This window comes from Phocoena sinus, chromosome 14 (assembly GCF_008692025.1).
Source record: "Phocoena sinus isolate mPhoSin1 chromosome 14, mPhoSin1.pri, whole genome shotgun sequence".
Classification (NCBI taxonomy): Eukaryota; Metazoa; Chordata; class Mammalia; order Artiodactyla; family Phocoenidae; genus Phocoena; species Phocoena sinus.
In genome coordinates this window covers 8,226,267-8,242,020 of record NC_045776.1, presented here as the reverse complement: position 1 = coordinate 8,242,020, position 15,754 = coordinate 8,226,267, and the positions used below count along the sequence as shown (strand labels likewise).

The window sequence follows — 15,754 nt, the reverse complement described above, 5'->3', positions numbered from 1 at the left end:
ACATATCTGTTTTCCATCTTTATTCCATCAGCACTAAGTCTCCTTTGACTTTAGTAATATTACTAAGGCTATGATGGCAGTGATGCATTGCAATTAAAGTGTGCCAGCTTTATTCTACTTACTGTTTAGGGGAAGAAATATTTTCTTCATATTTCAATACTGTATAAATTTTGTAAATCATGACTACATTTCCATTTACTTATTCCTTGCTGTTATTTAAAAGAGTTTTCCCTATCACTCTTAAGCTAAGTTGATCATAAACATTTTCTACTAGGAAATATGTAAAACAAAATACTTAAATATTTTTCTGTATTTTAAAACACTTATCCTACTGTGTCATTAACTTTTTTCTTATATTAAGCTATCCAGCTACTGCTATAACCGTAGATTATTTTAGATAACAGTCATCAAAATTATTCAGAGGAAATTAATCAAAGTTTCTTGGTGAAGAGATTTCTGGAATGATACGGCTGTTGGTTCAGTTACAAAATAACCAAGGTTATAATAGACAGTTGCAGAAGTTTGGAACTCAGAAGCTTAAATATAATTCAACAAATAATGAGGTGTCCATTTCTGTTTCAGAAACATTTTTAGAAACATTGCACTTTTGGAATCTCTTGTAGTTCTTTGAAACTTCCATTAGAAGTGGCCGATAACCACGTTTATAGATTATGTATGCAGAAGTTCATTCCCAAGTCAGTTTGCATCTTCTCTTTAAAGGAAGAGTATAATATTTTAATTATAAAGTTTTCTATTTGAATCTTATTCAGTTAAAGAAGGATTTTGTTCCGTCTTAACTTTCCACCCCAGGAAAGCAACCCATATAAATGCAGTTAGGTGCCTATAAGTGAAAACAGTTTCATTCATGGAGAAGTTGCAGGGTAAGTAACTTCCACTCCATATGTTCTGTCATTTTGGAAAATTGTAATCTGGAAAGATATTTGTATGATAGAGGAAAACATTTCTTCCTTTTATCATTATAATTATCCCTTTTATCATTATAGTCCTTTTCAAACACTTAAAGGTTCTCTTCTGAATAAAAGCTGACTATTAGACTATGATGTCTTCCCTATCCTCTGTGGGAAATTAAGCACTAGTCCTTTGATTTATCAATCAAAAAATATCACTTGTTTCCCTTTCTCTTAACATACATATCTTACGTATTTTTGTAGTCTGCTTATTTATGAAACATATTTTTGAAGACTTTCTTTTCTAGTTATTCCTTTCATGAATTTTATTTTGAAATAACATTGTATCTCTTTCTAATTTTGGCTATCTAATTCTTGTTTTAATAAGAGCTTGAGCCTTAGCTGTAATCAATTAAGAGTAATTACTGGTTTTTAAATATTCTATTAGTTTCTAACTTGTTTTTCTTTGTGGTTTTTTAGATACAAGTCATGTGGCTTTTAGTAAGATTTCCGTTTTCTATGTTTTATAAAGGTTTCACCACATATTTGTAGAAACAGGTCTTTCTGACTCACTAGCAGGTTGTCACCTGTGTAGATGGCCTATAGGGTGCCAGGCACTGTCTTCATACCTAGGCTGAATTGCTAGAGTACAGAGCCATGAGGAAGAGTTTCCAAACCCTGTTATAATAAGTAAAATTGAGTAGTTTCGTACTGAATATTCTTGTTCTTAATGTTTACATTCCTCTAAGAGTTTTACAATTCTAATCACATTTCATCTTTGCATTTCTGTAACTGATGTGTCTGCAATTTCCTTTTCTTTTGGTTAAAATAACGAGGAGTAACAGTATTTTTATACCCATGTTCAACATTAGTTGGAGATTAAGCCTGGTGATTCAAGACCTGTGATACAAGATTAAAACTTGGGACAAAAATGGCAATTTCATTTCTTTCATTAAGTTTCATGATGCTGGAATTCACTCCAGTATCCAAAGGCAAAGAGGCACATAGCCCAGTGCTCTTACAAAGCTTCCTTCTGAAAGCAGACATCTGTTGTGTGTTAATTGAGTAAAATAAAACAGGGAAGGAAGGATTGTTTTTTCCCTGGGTACGTTATTAGTGTTCTCTACTATTCAGATTCTCAAAGAGGAAAGTGGGAAATATATACATCATGGTGCTGATCAAATACAAGTGCTGTTGTCACGAAAATTAATATTATTTGACAATGTTTTGTCTTCCTTTGATGTTAGACAAGATATTATTATTCTCTGCGCAAACACTTTAGCATATTGGTTAGGTGAATGCAACTTGAAGTCCGTTTTAATAAAGATCAATATCAAAACCTTTGTGAGATACCAGTTACAAATTAAATACACTTAGTGTTTTCTCACACATCTTGATGAGACTTTTCTACTCTATGGAAATAGATGCCCTATAGTTGTCTGTAATTTGGATAAAATTAACACCAATTAAGTGTCCCTTATCAAGAAACCACACCATAAACACTTGTAATATTGCTGCCCCAGGTGATCCAATGGAATCCTGAAGTGTTCTCTCAACTACAGATTTGTCACATAATATCATAGCTTTGATTCTACAGTTGCTATGGTACCCTGAACAAATACTCAGTATTAGTCTCTCAGGACATAAATTAAGAATCATCAGTATTGTAGGATGTCAGGAGCTTAGCTCCCACTGACCATGATGCTGGTTTAATTTATTGAAAAGAAAAGAAAATAGCTCTGAGCTGAAATAAACTGTTTAATAGAATGCTTTGTATATAAATAAATAGTCACATAAGATTATCTAGTCACATAAGATTATCTAGGTCAATACATGTTAAAGCAATGCCAATAATTGTTAGACTTATTAAGGCATCAAGTCCATCCAATTCTTGAATATTTCAAAAGTTCATTATATAAAGATAAAGCAATGAAATATTCTAGATTCAAGTGATACTATTATTTAAGATAACATTCTTAAGAGCTCTGGAATCCTTGGATATATTCAATTGGCTTAATTCTATTGTAGATACCGTAGAATTAATTTTGATTTGGCTTAATATATAAATATTATAGCAACTGAAATGTATGCCATATTTACTCTTATTGTTTATTTTAACGTCTTTATTGAGATCTAATTCATATACACTTTTAGAAGTGTTCAATTCATTGGTTTCTAGTAAAATAGAGTTGTCCCACAGTTACTACAATCTAAGTTTAAAACATTTTCGTTATCTCAAAAAGGAAAACACAAACCCATTATCAGTCATTCTCCATTCTCCCTATACCCCCAGCCCTTGGCAATCACTAGCCTACTTTCTATCACTGTGGAGTTACCTATTTTAGAATAGGTAACTCCTATTCTATATTCTATAGAATCTATAGAATCTATGGCCTTTTGTGACTGGCTTCTTTCACTTAGTATAGTGTCTTCAAGGTTCATCCATATTGTAGCATGGATCAATACTTCATTCTTTATATGGCCGAATAATAGTGCATTGCATGGATATAGCACATTTTTCCTTCATTTTTCAGTTGATGACTATTTGGGTTATTGGGTTGTTACACTCCTTGTCTACTATGAATAATGCTGTTATGAACATTCATTTACAAGCTTTGTGTAGATGTTTTTATTTCCCTTGGATTGCTGGATCATATGGTAACTCTGTTAACATTTTTTTTTTTTTCGGGTATTGTTGTTTTACAATGTTGTGTAAGTTTCTATTGTACGGTGAAGTGGAGTTCCCTGTGCTATATAGCAGGTTCTCATTAGTTATCTATTTTATACATATTGGTATATATATATCAATCCCAATCTCCCAATTCATCCCACGCCCCCCTTCTCCCCTTGGTGTTCAAATGTTTGTTGTCTGTGTGTCTATTTCTGCCTTGCACCAAACTCTTTTCCACAGTGGCTGTACCATTTTACACTCTCACAAGCAATGTCTGAGGGTTCCAATTTCTCTGCATTCTCACCACCACTTGTCAGAGTTCATCTTTTTTAATACAGCCAACCTCGTGGAGGTGAAGTGGTACCTTATTGTGGTTTTGATTTGAATACTTAATGACTGATAATGCTAATCCTGTTTTCATGTACTAGTTGGCTATTTGTATATTTTCTTGGGAACAACTTATTCAGCTTCTTTGTCCATTTTTTAAAAAAATATTGTGTTTTTTGTATATTCTGGATATAAATCCCTACTCAAATACATGATTTGCAAATATTTTCTCTCATTACATAAATTGTCTTTTCAACCTGATAGTTTCATTCGAAGCATAAAACTTTTAGAGATAATTTTAATCAAGTCCAATTTATTTTTTCTTTTGTTGCTTGTGCTCTGCTGTTTTGTGCAAAAAACATTGACTATTTCAATGTCATGAAGATTTACTCCCATGTTTTCTTAGAGTTTTATAGTTTTAGATATATTTAGGTCTATGATTCATTTTGAGTTAATTTTTATAAATGAGGTGAGCATAATTCAGAATTATGCTTGTGGATATCTAATTGTCCTGGAACTACTTGTTGAAAAGATAATTCTTTGCCTCACTGAAGTATCTTGACACCCATATCAAAATCCAGCTGACCCTGGACTCTTGATAGACATTTAGGTCAATGGAATAAAAGTGTATCCTTCTGCCAGTAAAGCATTGTCTTGATGACTACAGTTTTAGTTAAGTATTGAAATCAGGAAGTGTCCGTTCTCCAGATTTATTCTTCTCTTGTAATTCTTCTGTTCCTGTTTTCATACTTTTGTTGTTGCTAAGAATGTTGAGCTTCATCACAGATTTAACCACATGTGTTCCCAAAGAGAAGGAAATACTGGCACTAAAGTACAGCTACTTGGAAAATTATTCTGGATTGTTTTTGTTTTTTGGTCACTAAGATGACAATAAAACCTTTGGGGAAATAATTGATTCACATCGCTGGGAATGTAATTTTTATCATTCATTCACTGTAAGGTCCACTTAGAGAAAACTGTCTTCAGGTTTCCCAGAATAGTTTCCTTAAAATGGGAATCTCTCAAATCTGAACCATGTGTCATTCTTTATTGAATTACTCAGTTGAACCATTCACTTAAAAGCAAACTTATTCCTTTTGCTCTGAAGAATTTAATTCTGTCATTCAGCTGAGATATAGTACTTTCGTTAACCCTATATAATAATTGCACTGTTACCTTAGCTCATTAGAAAATTTATAGTTTAGTAAATTATTTCAGCAATTACATTTATGCCCTTTCATGAAAGGCCTGTGAAATTCAGTGACATATGTATTTAAAAAGAAGGCCAGTAAGGAAACTGATAAATAATTCTGGCAAATCACACCTATTATCATGGATTACAAGACTACAGAACATTTAGTATTCTGTTAAAGTGAGATCACATTTTAATTTTGAATACCTTAGTAAGAATTAGCTGGAGTCACTGAATATAAATCATCCAATAATTTCCATATAGGTAGCAATAAGATATTATATTTAATAGCTTGAAGTTAATTCTTACATTGAAATATATGTATACTCATGTAACACATGCTATATACTTAGCAAACTTCTCAAAAGGCAACCACTTTCCATCAGAGATCACCAGGAAGTTTTAGTAAAATGTTCCTGTTGATTTTAATGATTTTTTCTTTTTTAGGTGAAGAGCATATTGTGGTATAATCCTTAATGGAATGGTTCAGAATATTTCAGTTCCAATTAAAAATTAGTCTGTACTAATTATTTAAAGTCAGCAAGTTGTCATGCCCACTTATTCCTTACAAAGTTGGGTTTAGGGAATTTGTGAACAGGACACTTATCTGAATTTGTGCCATCTTTCCTCATTACCTTAATCAAATTCCAAACTGCAGAGATTATAAAGACACCCCACTGTGGATGCCCTAGAGCAGAGTTGGAGCAGGTTGGCCAGAAAGAGTTGCCAGAATACCCAATGCTAAACATGTCACTTCAATTTCTGTGACATGGGTCCCACTCAATTGCTAATGGAAAGATGTATCAAAACTGATTATCAATGGTTTCCAGCTAGATTTAGGTAAGGATGTATGTAATAAAAATAAAAATGGGTTTATGTGCTATTGTCTGCATCACCTAACAGGCTTTCCTTTTCTAGGCTTTCCTTTGTCATTTTATTTTCCTTTCTTTTCAATGATGGAGATTAACATATTCCAGGAATTGCAAGTCCTTTTTAGCTGAAGTCATTGTCTCCATACTACCAAGTCTTAGTCGATAGCTGGACCTTATTATACTGCCAGTTTGATCAGATTGTAATATATGGTGTAAACATTTTTCCTGAATCATGAATTTTTGGGAATCTACCCAGATGTCAGCCAGACTGGCCAGGGCCTTACCAGATTGGCAATGGGATCAAAGCAATTATTCTGTGCTCGACGGTAAGTACTGAACTGAATTTATCTGGCATATGAATGTTTTAGGATACTATGGATATAGAATTTGCAAATTATGGTCTTCTTTCTTGGCATATTTAACAAAAGTGGAAGGGCATCTGTTGCTTTAGCCTACCCAACATTAATTTATTCTTTTTTTTTAAACATGCAAAGACTATTCTAAGCACTTGAAATCTATACATGAATAAAATGAATATCCCTTCTGCATGGAATTTGCATTCCAGTGGAGAGAGATGGAGACAATTTATATATAAATCATATGACTGCTGGAAAAAAACAGGTGTTCTTGCTTTGGATGCAGGTTGCAATGTTAAATATGGTGTCTGGCCTCAGATTTGAATAAATACATGGAAAATGTTAATGAAAGTTAATCATGCAGATAACTGTTGAAAGAAGGTTCCAGGCAGAAGGAACAGTCAGTGCAAAGCCCCTGATGGGAAGGATCAAGTAGAGAAAGAAACAGGAAGATATATGAGAGCACCGTGTATTTTTTTTTTTAATTTATTTATTTTTGGCTGTGTTGGGTCTTTGTTGCTGCGCGTGGGCTCTTCACTAATTGCAGTGAGCGGGGGCTTCTCGTTGCGGTGGCTTCTCTCGTTGCGGAGCATGTGCTCTAGGCGTGCGGGCTTCAGTAGTTGTGGCTCGTGGGCTCTAGAGCGCAGGCTCAGTAGTTGTGGCACATGGGCTTAGTTGCTCCACGGCATGTGGGATCTTCCTGGACCAGGGCTCGAACCTGTGTCCTCTGCATTAGCAGGTGGATTCTAACCACTGCGCCGCCAGGGAAGTCCCAGCACCGTGTATTGATGAAACTGTGTGTGTCCTTGAGTAGGTGAACGAGCGTGGGATCTGGTGCACAAGTGGGAACAGGGAAAGTTAAAGTGTGTGTGTATGTATCTGCAGCACTTTCAAGAACCTCACAGCCTGTGAGAGAGAGACGATGACTATTATAATTTAGTTTGATAAGTTTAAGATCAAGGGTAAAGGTAAACAACAGACATAGCAGAGTATTTGTTATTAATGTGAAGAGGCTTTTATTTGCTTTTCACAATCTAAATGCCTAAGAATACACTAAATGTCACAAGACCTTCATCAACAGTTCATTCCTTACTTAATATCAGAATTTATAACTGTGAATGAGGAAAATAAATAAGTTTTTATTTGGTAGATTTTGGTTTCTTAAAAACATTTTTTTTACTTTTAAAAAATTTTATATTGGAGTATATTTGACTTACATGCTTCTGGTGTACAGCAGTGATTCAGTTATGCATATACATATATCTATTCTTTCTCAGATTCTTTTCCCATATAGGTTATTACAGAGTACTGAGTAGAGTTCCTTGCGCTATACAGTAGGTCCTTGTTGATTACCTATTTTATATATAATAGTATGTATATGTTAATTCCAACCTCCTAATTTATCCCTCCTTCTGATGTTAGACCCCCAGACTGGGGAGCCTGACGTGGGGCTCAGAACTCTCACTCCTGTGGGAGAATCTGTGTGATATAATTATTTTCCAGTTTGTGGGTCACCTCCCCGGAGGGTACGGGATTTGTTTGTATCATGAATGCACGCCTCCTGCCGTCTCATTGTGGCTTCTTCTCTGCCTTTAGAAGTAGAGTATCTCTTCTGGCAGGTTCCAGTCCTTTGTTGTCAATGGTTATTCAGCAGTTAGTTGTGATATTGGCGTTTTTGTGAGAGGAAGTGAGCTCAGGTCCTTCTACTCCACCGTTTTGTCTGGGGATTGGAAAATAAAAACTTACTTTGTTCCAGATCAACCTTGACAAGTGCATGTGGCCTTGGGTCCCTCTTAGGGAAGGATGGACCTTTGCCTTTACTCCAGTCCTATTTGTTCTTAAAGGTTGTAAGGAAAGAGAGGCACTTTTGAAGGCACTGGATCAACACCAATCCAAACAGCACAGACCTCTAAGAGAGGATCCAGATTCTCTTGGTCCCTTTCCTATTTGTCCAGATTAATGCTAGAGTGGGTGGAGTATCGTCCCACCAGTAGTAAAGGGTCACTCTCCCGATGCCCTTCTTCTCCACAGGCCTCGCTGCAGGTAGGGCCTGCAGATTCCTCTCCTTCAGCTGCCTCAGAATCTGTTCTATCTTCCCCTCCACCTGCCAGGACCTTCCGACTCCATGACTCTGTGGCTGCATCCACTGCAGCCCGGCCTAAGCTCCACAGCAGAGAATTTAAGAAAAGCTACATCATTTGGGCCAGGGTAATTGTACTGACCTCTACTCAGTGTGTTCCAAGGGCCAGCAGCATCAGTATCACCTGGCAGCTTGAGAAGTGGAAAAATCATGAACCCTGCTTGACACCCACTGAGTCATTATTAACATTTTAACAAGATCCTAAGGTGATTCATAGAATGTTAAAGTTTAAGAAGCCTGTTTTAAAGGATTTTTTTTTGGCGGTGCGCGGGCCTCTCACTGTTGTGGCCTCTCCCGTTGCGGAGCACAGACTCCGGGCGCGCAGGCTCAGCAGCCATGGCTCACGGGCCCAGCCGCTCCGCGGCATGTGGGATCTTCCCGGACCGGGACACGAACCCGCGTCCCCTGCATCGGCAGGCGGACTCTCAACCACTGCACCACCAGGGAAGCCCTTAAAGGATTTTAGGAGTAGAGTCGTAGTCCATTGCATAGAGAAGAGAGAATGTGAGCAAAGATATTGGGGAAAGAAAGAAAATGAGCATGACTGCCACCCAACCCACCCTGTTGTGGGCTAAAAATACAAAAAGCTCAGGGCTGCTGGAGAACAAAAGAAAACCTGGGATTACCCTGGTAGGTAATATGAGAGAGAAAATGGGAGGAGGGTTTATGTGCTCATCTGGGCACTGTGAGCTCTTGAGGGGTTCGTCAAGTGGGGAGATAAGATCAGAATTGGATGTTAGCCAAATCTCCAAGGTGAGGTCTGAATTACACCTTGGGTATTTTCCATTGCATTTTCAGCATCCTTAACGCAAATTGAGAAAATATAACACTTCCACCAGTATCTTGTATCATTTTGGGTTTTTCTTTGTATGTTATTTTACATAAGAAATGTCATGCATCACTCACAATATTGTGAGCCTTTTTTCCAAAGTTAAATATCATAAAATAGCTTTATGAATTCTAATTAAACATCTTAATGTCTGCAGAATGTTCTGTCAGAGTGACGGAGTATAATTAAACATAAAACTTTCAGTAATCATTCAGGTCAGTTTGACTTTTTCATGAACATAATGAAAGAGTTTTTATGTGTCTGATATTATTTTTCAGACATTTCAATACAAGAATTTTTAAAAATATGAATGTTAAAACTTGGCATACATTTCCAAAATGCATTACAAAATTTATTTACTCCAGTTATTCCAATTTCAAATATAATAAATAACTTAAGTATCAACTTAAACTGAGTTGTACCAAAATATTCCTTAAAATACCTGTCTGTAATTAAGCTTTCCAAGTAGTTACCATATATCCCATATTGGTATTCCTATATTAAAATCCCAAGTGATAGAAAAGCTGAAAATTTATAAATTGAAGAAAAAGTACAAAAAGATAACATTTCTCATTTGTTAAGTAAATGATTTGGGAACTGCCCTTGGTAATGCCAAATAGGTGGGTTGTTTCCAAGTAGATATTTGAAAGAAAATGAAAATGTGAAATAATCCGACATTCCAGAATAATAAGTCAATCATTATTAGCCTATTACCTTATTCTTCTAATTTTTATCCTGATAGAAAATTAATCTTTAATGAGGCATGAACGTTGAGCATCCCAATTCCTCCCCAAATAATGAAATTGGATGCAAGACTGTATCTGAAGAAGCAAAATTAGTCTGGATGCCTGGCCTACTTGAATTTTATCAGAGCTTTTAAGTAATATATATACAGACATGTTTGTACTTTAATAACTATTTTTGTAACATTTATCTAGCAAAATATGCAACACTTGATTTGAATACGATGTAAAATATAATGATTAAATCCATATAATGATTAAATCCAACATGAGCCTAATATATTAACAAATACATGTTACATTAACTGCAGAAACATTGGAACTAGAGACATGTAGAATATCTGTAAAAAAATTTCTGGTTCAACATTTATCTATATAAAGCAGAAGCTAGGAAAAGTGAGGTCCACAAAAACCTGCACAAGGTTAGATAAGGGAGAACTTTGATGGTAAGAAAGTAAACTTGGATTATGTATATAAAAGTAATTCTGTTAGGTGTATATATAAACTTAAGAATTGTGGATGTCAAAAAAAGTGTGTAATACTAAAAATGTCTGAATGAGAGTTAATTTTGATACACCTTAACAAAGTTTACTTCATGGGCACAAGTAATTGCTGAAGGGTTTATAGAATGGTGAGGGTATGAAGAGAAATAGCTTTTTTCTCCTGGAAAATAATAATGCCAACTCAACTCTATTTAATTCTTTCCAATGTTTAAAATGATTTAACTTGAATAACACTGACCAAGAGATCAGAGAATTGGGATTCATTTTCATATTTAGCAGTAAGTTGACTTTGCACAAGGTGAGGAAGATTTGATTATCCTTACAGTTTTATTAAATACGGAAATTATTAACCTTATTTTACTATAGTGCCATAGCTCAGCAGTCTGTTTGGAGAGGCAAGATTTTTGTCTTGAAGCTGCATATGCATGGTAATTTCCACAAGATTTTGAAATATTCAATTGGAGGAATATGGTTTATTCAATTGGAGGAATATGGTTGCTAGATATTGTTGTGAGGGAGAGAAGACACTAACTATCTAAACCCACCCCATGGAACTTCCACTCAGGCTAAACAACTTGGCAACTTAATTAAACACCTATTGAAATGTTTATATATAGAAAAAATAAAATTGGAGATCTACCTCACATCATGTACAAAAATTAACTCCATCTTGATCTAGGATTTAAATGACAAATACAAAACTTTAACAAATTTTAGTTGAAAATACAGATTAATACTTCTCTAAGCTTTGCATAGGGAAGTACTTTTTAGCATCATTAAATACATCCTAACTGTAAAAATAATTGATAAATTTTGCTTAATAAAATGACTATTATTCATCCAAAGAGCTCTTAAATAAGATGGAAAAAATAAGTTATAAACTTGGAACACTTATAACAAAGGGTTAGTATCGAGATTATAACATAAATATGTACAGATAAAAAAGAAAAGAAAGAGCTCCAAATAGAGTAATGAGCAGAAGACCTGAATAGGAACAAAAGAAGAAGATCATTGAGCCAATAAAAATATAAAGAGGTATCAACCATAATCTATTGATCAAGGATTGGCAAAAGTTTTAATATCTCACACCACCAAGTGTTGGCGAAGATATGCTCAAACAGGATCCCATCTAACTGCCTTTGGGAGGTAACTTAGTAAATCATTTTTGGGAGACATTTTAGCATTATCTTGAAAAATTAAACATTAAAAAATATAACTTGGCAATTCTCCTCCTACGTATGTCTCCAGAGACTACTTTGCACAAATGCATCAGGAGATCTACACAAGAGTGTTCAGAGCAGCTCAAGCCTGCAAACAGTCTAATACTTATGGACAGGAGGGTGGTGTACTGTCATGGCACCATCATGCAGTACGATCTGGTAAACCAGAACAAAGAGGCTACAGTGAGTCACCAATACGGATGAGTCTTAGCAGTTGAATTAAAAAAGAAAGTATTGGAAGATTACATAGAGCATGATACCCATTTTTTTAATGTTTAAGTTAAAAACAACTAAAAGAATACATTTTAAAGAATATTTCTATTTGTACCATTATGTTTGTGTGTCTATATAAGTGTACATATATACACTTAGCATATGTATATGCACACATATATGCTATACTTAAATACACACATGCAAATATGTAAAACTATTTTCAAAATCTTGAGAATAATAAGGTAGGGGAGCTCAGGTTAGAAACAGGGGAGGAGTGCCTAGATAAGATTTTGTCAAATTCTAAGTTCCATGTAGATGTTTATTTTATTATTGACTATATGAACTAATTCTATAATTAAAAATAAGTATTCCTACACATTCATGTATATATACAAAAAAGAATGTGTCATGCAAAAAACTTGCTTTTAAAAGGATTTTCTTATTTCAATCATCTTACCTGAGGCATTTTCTATTTTGCTTTCAGCTTGATGATTTCCTGAATCAGATCCATAAGCTCCAGAGATCTTTGGATGAACAGAAAGAAAGAAATGAAAACTTGGAACTTAAACTCAGGCACTTACAAAACTGGTAATTATTTCACAAAATATGTCAAATTCAAGATCGAGATCTTAGATAGGGAAATCTTGATGTCCTTTTTCCCTCATTTTCTTAACAAAAATAATGTTATAGATATTTAACTAGAAATATTAAAAGAAACTTACAGGCACTCAGTACTTAAATTTATGGGCTTCTTGGCTCTTATTGTTTTTTCCCCCAATAAATGTTACATGTTATGATAAAGACAATTTAAATATCATTTAAAAGCAACTCTAGTTCTAAAGGTGTAAAATTTCTGAAAGGCAAAAGGAGCTTTCAGAATACATTTCACAAACTGAAAGGGTTATAATACCTGCAAGAAAACAGAAGTTGTAAACCATACAGTTTGCTGGGTAGTTGATAAGAGAATCACTGTACCTAAGAAAAAGTAATGGTTTAAGTAATTGATAGACATTAAACACATCTTCCCAATCTATGTGGTAAGGGTGGCATGTTGTGTGAAAAATGTTTTTACCCCAGATTTGGTATAATTCTTCATACAAGGCACAAGTGGACAGAGGTGTCAAACACTATGATTTGCATTAGAAAGAGACTGAAGGAGCAAAGCTAAGATTTGCACTCCAATTGATATGAATACTCTCAAAGTAATAGATCACCTGTGACTGAAGTTAAGGAAAAGCAACAAGCACCTCAGAAACTAAGGGCTTTTGACTTTTAACTGGATAGACATTTTGCAGGAAAGTCGTAGAAAAGCCCTCCAGCACTGGCAAGTACAATAGTATCTAGAAATAAATCAGGTGGAAATAAAGCTATGATTTCCTTTGAGTTGGATGAAACAAAAGCAAAGTATAAAATTGTACATAGAGGAATATTTGAGACCTTTTTATATAGTATAGTTTACTGCTTCATATTTACGTTTAGATAAAGAAATTTACCTTAAGAAGAGACCCTATATAATCCTACTTGTAAAATTTAACTCAGTCAATAATATACCTGGTCTTCCTCCTTTCGCATTAGTGCAAATGAAAATTTACTAATTGATTTGTAAGTAAAGCTTCCTCTCATCTGATCATCCAGCTTGTCTCTTTGTAAAAGGCTTCACCATTCACCCAGCCTTCCCTTCCGTGCCTGTGTCTTTCTCTAACATGGGGGAAGGTCTGACTGGTGGGAACTCTAAGGCCCGGGGAGACAAAGAGGCCCGCCAGTGGCCTTCCACTGACCATTGCATATGCACTGGTGAAGAGTGTGGGCCCCAGGATGGGCTTTCGTCTCAGCACACCCTTCAAACTTCTATTAAGCCCTGTCTTAAGTCTTGCTTAGTTCTTAAAAGCAAATTGGCCATAACACTTCTTGTTATCTTTACCTGGAGACAGTTTCTTACTTTGAGACTGCCTTCTCTATTTCTTCTAAAATCTGCTTGAAAAATGAATAATTAATTTCTTTCACTTATTTTTCTTTTAAGACCACTTAAAAGAAGCCATTTCTCACTTTCACATTCTGCCTGGGAATCTTGTTTTTTTGACCCACAGCTTTATTACATGGTTGTTCTAGGTTCCATGTTCTCACAGGTGACACTAATGCTAATTGTTGCACCAACGCATAAATGTCTCCCCTTCTCCAGCCTCCAGTGACCATCGCTTCACTGCTTTTACACCAGCCCTAACAACTTCCTCACCATCTTTCCATTCTCTACTTGTTGATGTCCCTAAACCAATGCCACCTATTTTGTTATGGCAGCCCCTCACTTCCAGATACCAGTGTCTGAGATCTCTATTGCTGCAAAATGAATTACCCAAATACTGAATTGCCTAAAACATTTATTGTTTATCACAGTCCTGTGGGTTTTTCTGGGTGGTTCTTCTCCTTCACATAGAGGTGGCAGGGTTAACTCTTGCATCTGCATTCCACAGAGAGCTCCCTGGGGCTAGAATGTCCAAAATGACCTCACTCCTATATCTGATACTTCAGCTGGAGTGAGAAATGGCTGTTGCTTCTTGAGCTTCTCCCTTGCCCTGAAGATCACCTTGGGGAGTCACACAGTGCCCCTTCCTTCAGATTCTATTGGTCAGAGTCTATGGCAGGTCACTAGGCCATCCCAGGTTCAGGAGTTGAGGAAATTGACCCCATGGCTTTATGGAAAGAACCATATGTGCACATAGGGACATCCTAGACATTGCTGCCATCATCTTTGCAGACAAAGCACGTACCACAAATGCAGCAACTTTTGATTAGACTTCACTCCTACCTATATTCCTCAGGCTAAATCAGAACATAAGCTTTGCTATTTATTATTTCTGTGACCTTGAGCAAGTTACTTATAGAACTATATAACACCCCCTTAAAGACTGAATAAAATGTCATGTGCTGTGTCAGATGTTTCTTATGAAACAAATATTAGTTTATTCATCTCACTCTACTGTTTTTTTTTTTTTTTTTGCGGTATGCGGGCCTCTCACTGTTGTGACCTCTTGCATTGCGGAGCACAGGCTCCGGACGCGCAGGCTCAGTGGCCATGGCTTACGGGCCCAGCTGCTCCGCAGCATGTGGAATCTTCCCGGACTGGGGCACGAACCCACGTCCCCTGCATCGGCAGGCAGACTCTCAACCACTGCGCCACCAGGGAAGCCCCACTCTACTTTTTAAGAGGCAATTTCCTTCAGGGAAAATATTTAGAAAGAAATTTTTTGTGCAAAAAAGAAAATATATTTTAAAGAAATCTTGGAAATGCCTCCTAGAAAAATTTTAAAAAGTAATACTACTTGCCCTTGACTTCAACTACATAAACCTATAACCTCCTATTGGGTATGTTTTCTTACCTGTTTTGAAATCGCTTTGTAAGATTATTCACATTTTACTAAACAGCGTTTTATAATAATCCTGACATTACACACCTTAAACTCCTGTATGTTAGACTAAAAAATGTCAGGAACACAATATTGTGATATAAAAAGGTAGGCACTAACCAGTGAAACGTCAGAAATTTTTCCCTTTAAACATTGTTATCTGTCATTTTAAGGAAAATATTGTAAATATTAGAAAACTAATAAAAGAATTGAAATCTAAATATTTTCATAAATTAGAATACTCATAACCACATTAATGAAGATACCCCAATGCTGTTTTAAAAATACCCCTTTGCACTAATTGTAAAATCAACCAGTTTCAAATATAAACATTTTAAAATAGAACTATAGTAACTTAAGCATAGTTTATATTGAA

The 15,754-nt window shown here is 35.4% G+C and overlaps 1 protein-coding gene across 1 annotated transcript in view; it reads left to right on the top strand.

The window, feature by feature from the left end:
• The window catches only part of CCDC102B (coiled-coil domain containing 102B), a 184,066-nt gene extending 171,497 nt beyond the window's left edge, over positions 1 to 12,569 (top strand). Inside the window, exon 7 of the mRNA XM_032603340.1 lies at positions 12,462 to 12,569. Coding sequence (XP_032459231.1) covers positions 12,462 to 12,569 — 108 coding nt within the window. The remainder of the gene's footprint in view (positions 1 to 12,461) is intronic.
• The last annotated feature ends 3,185 nt before the right edge of the window (positions 12,570 to 15,754 follow it).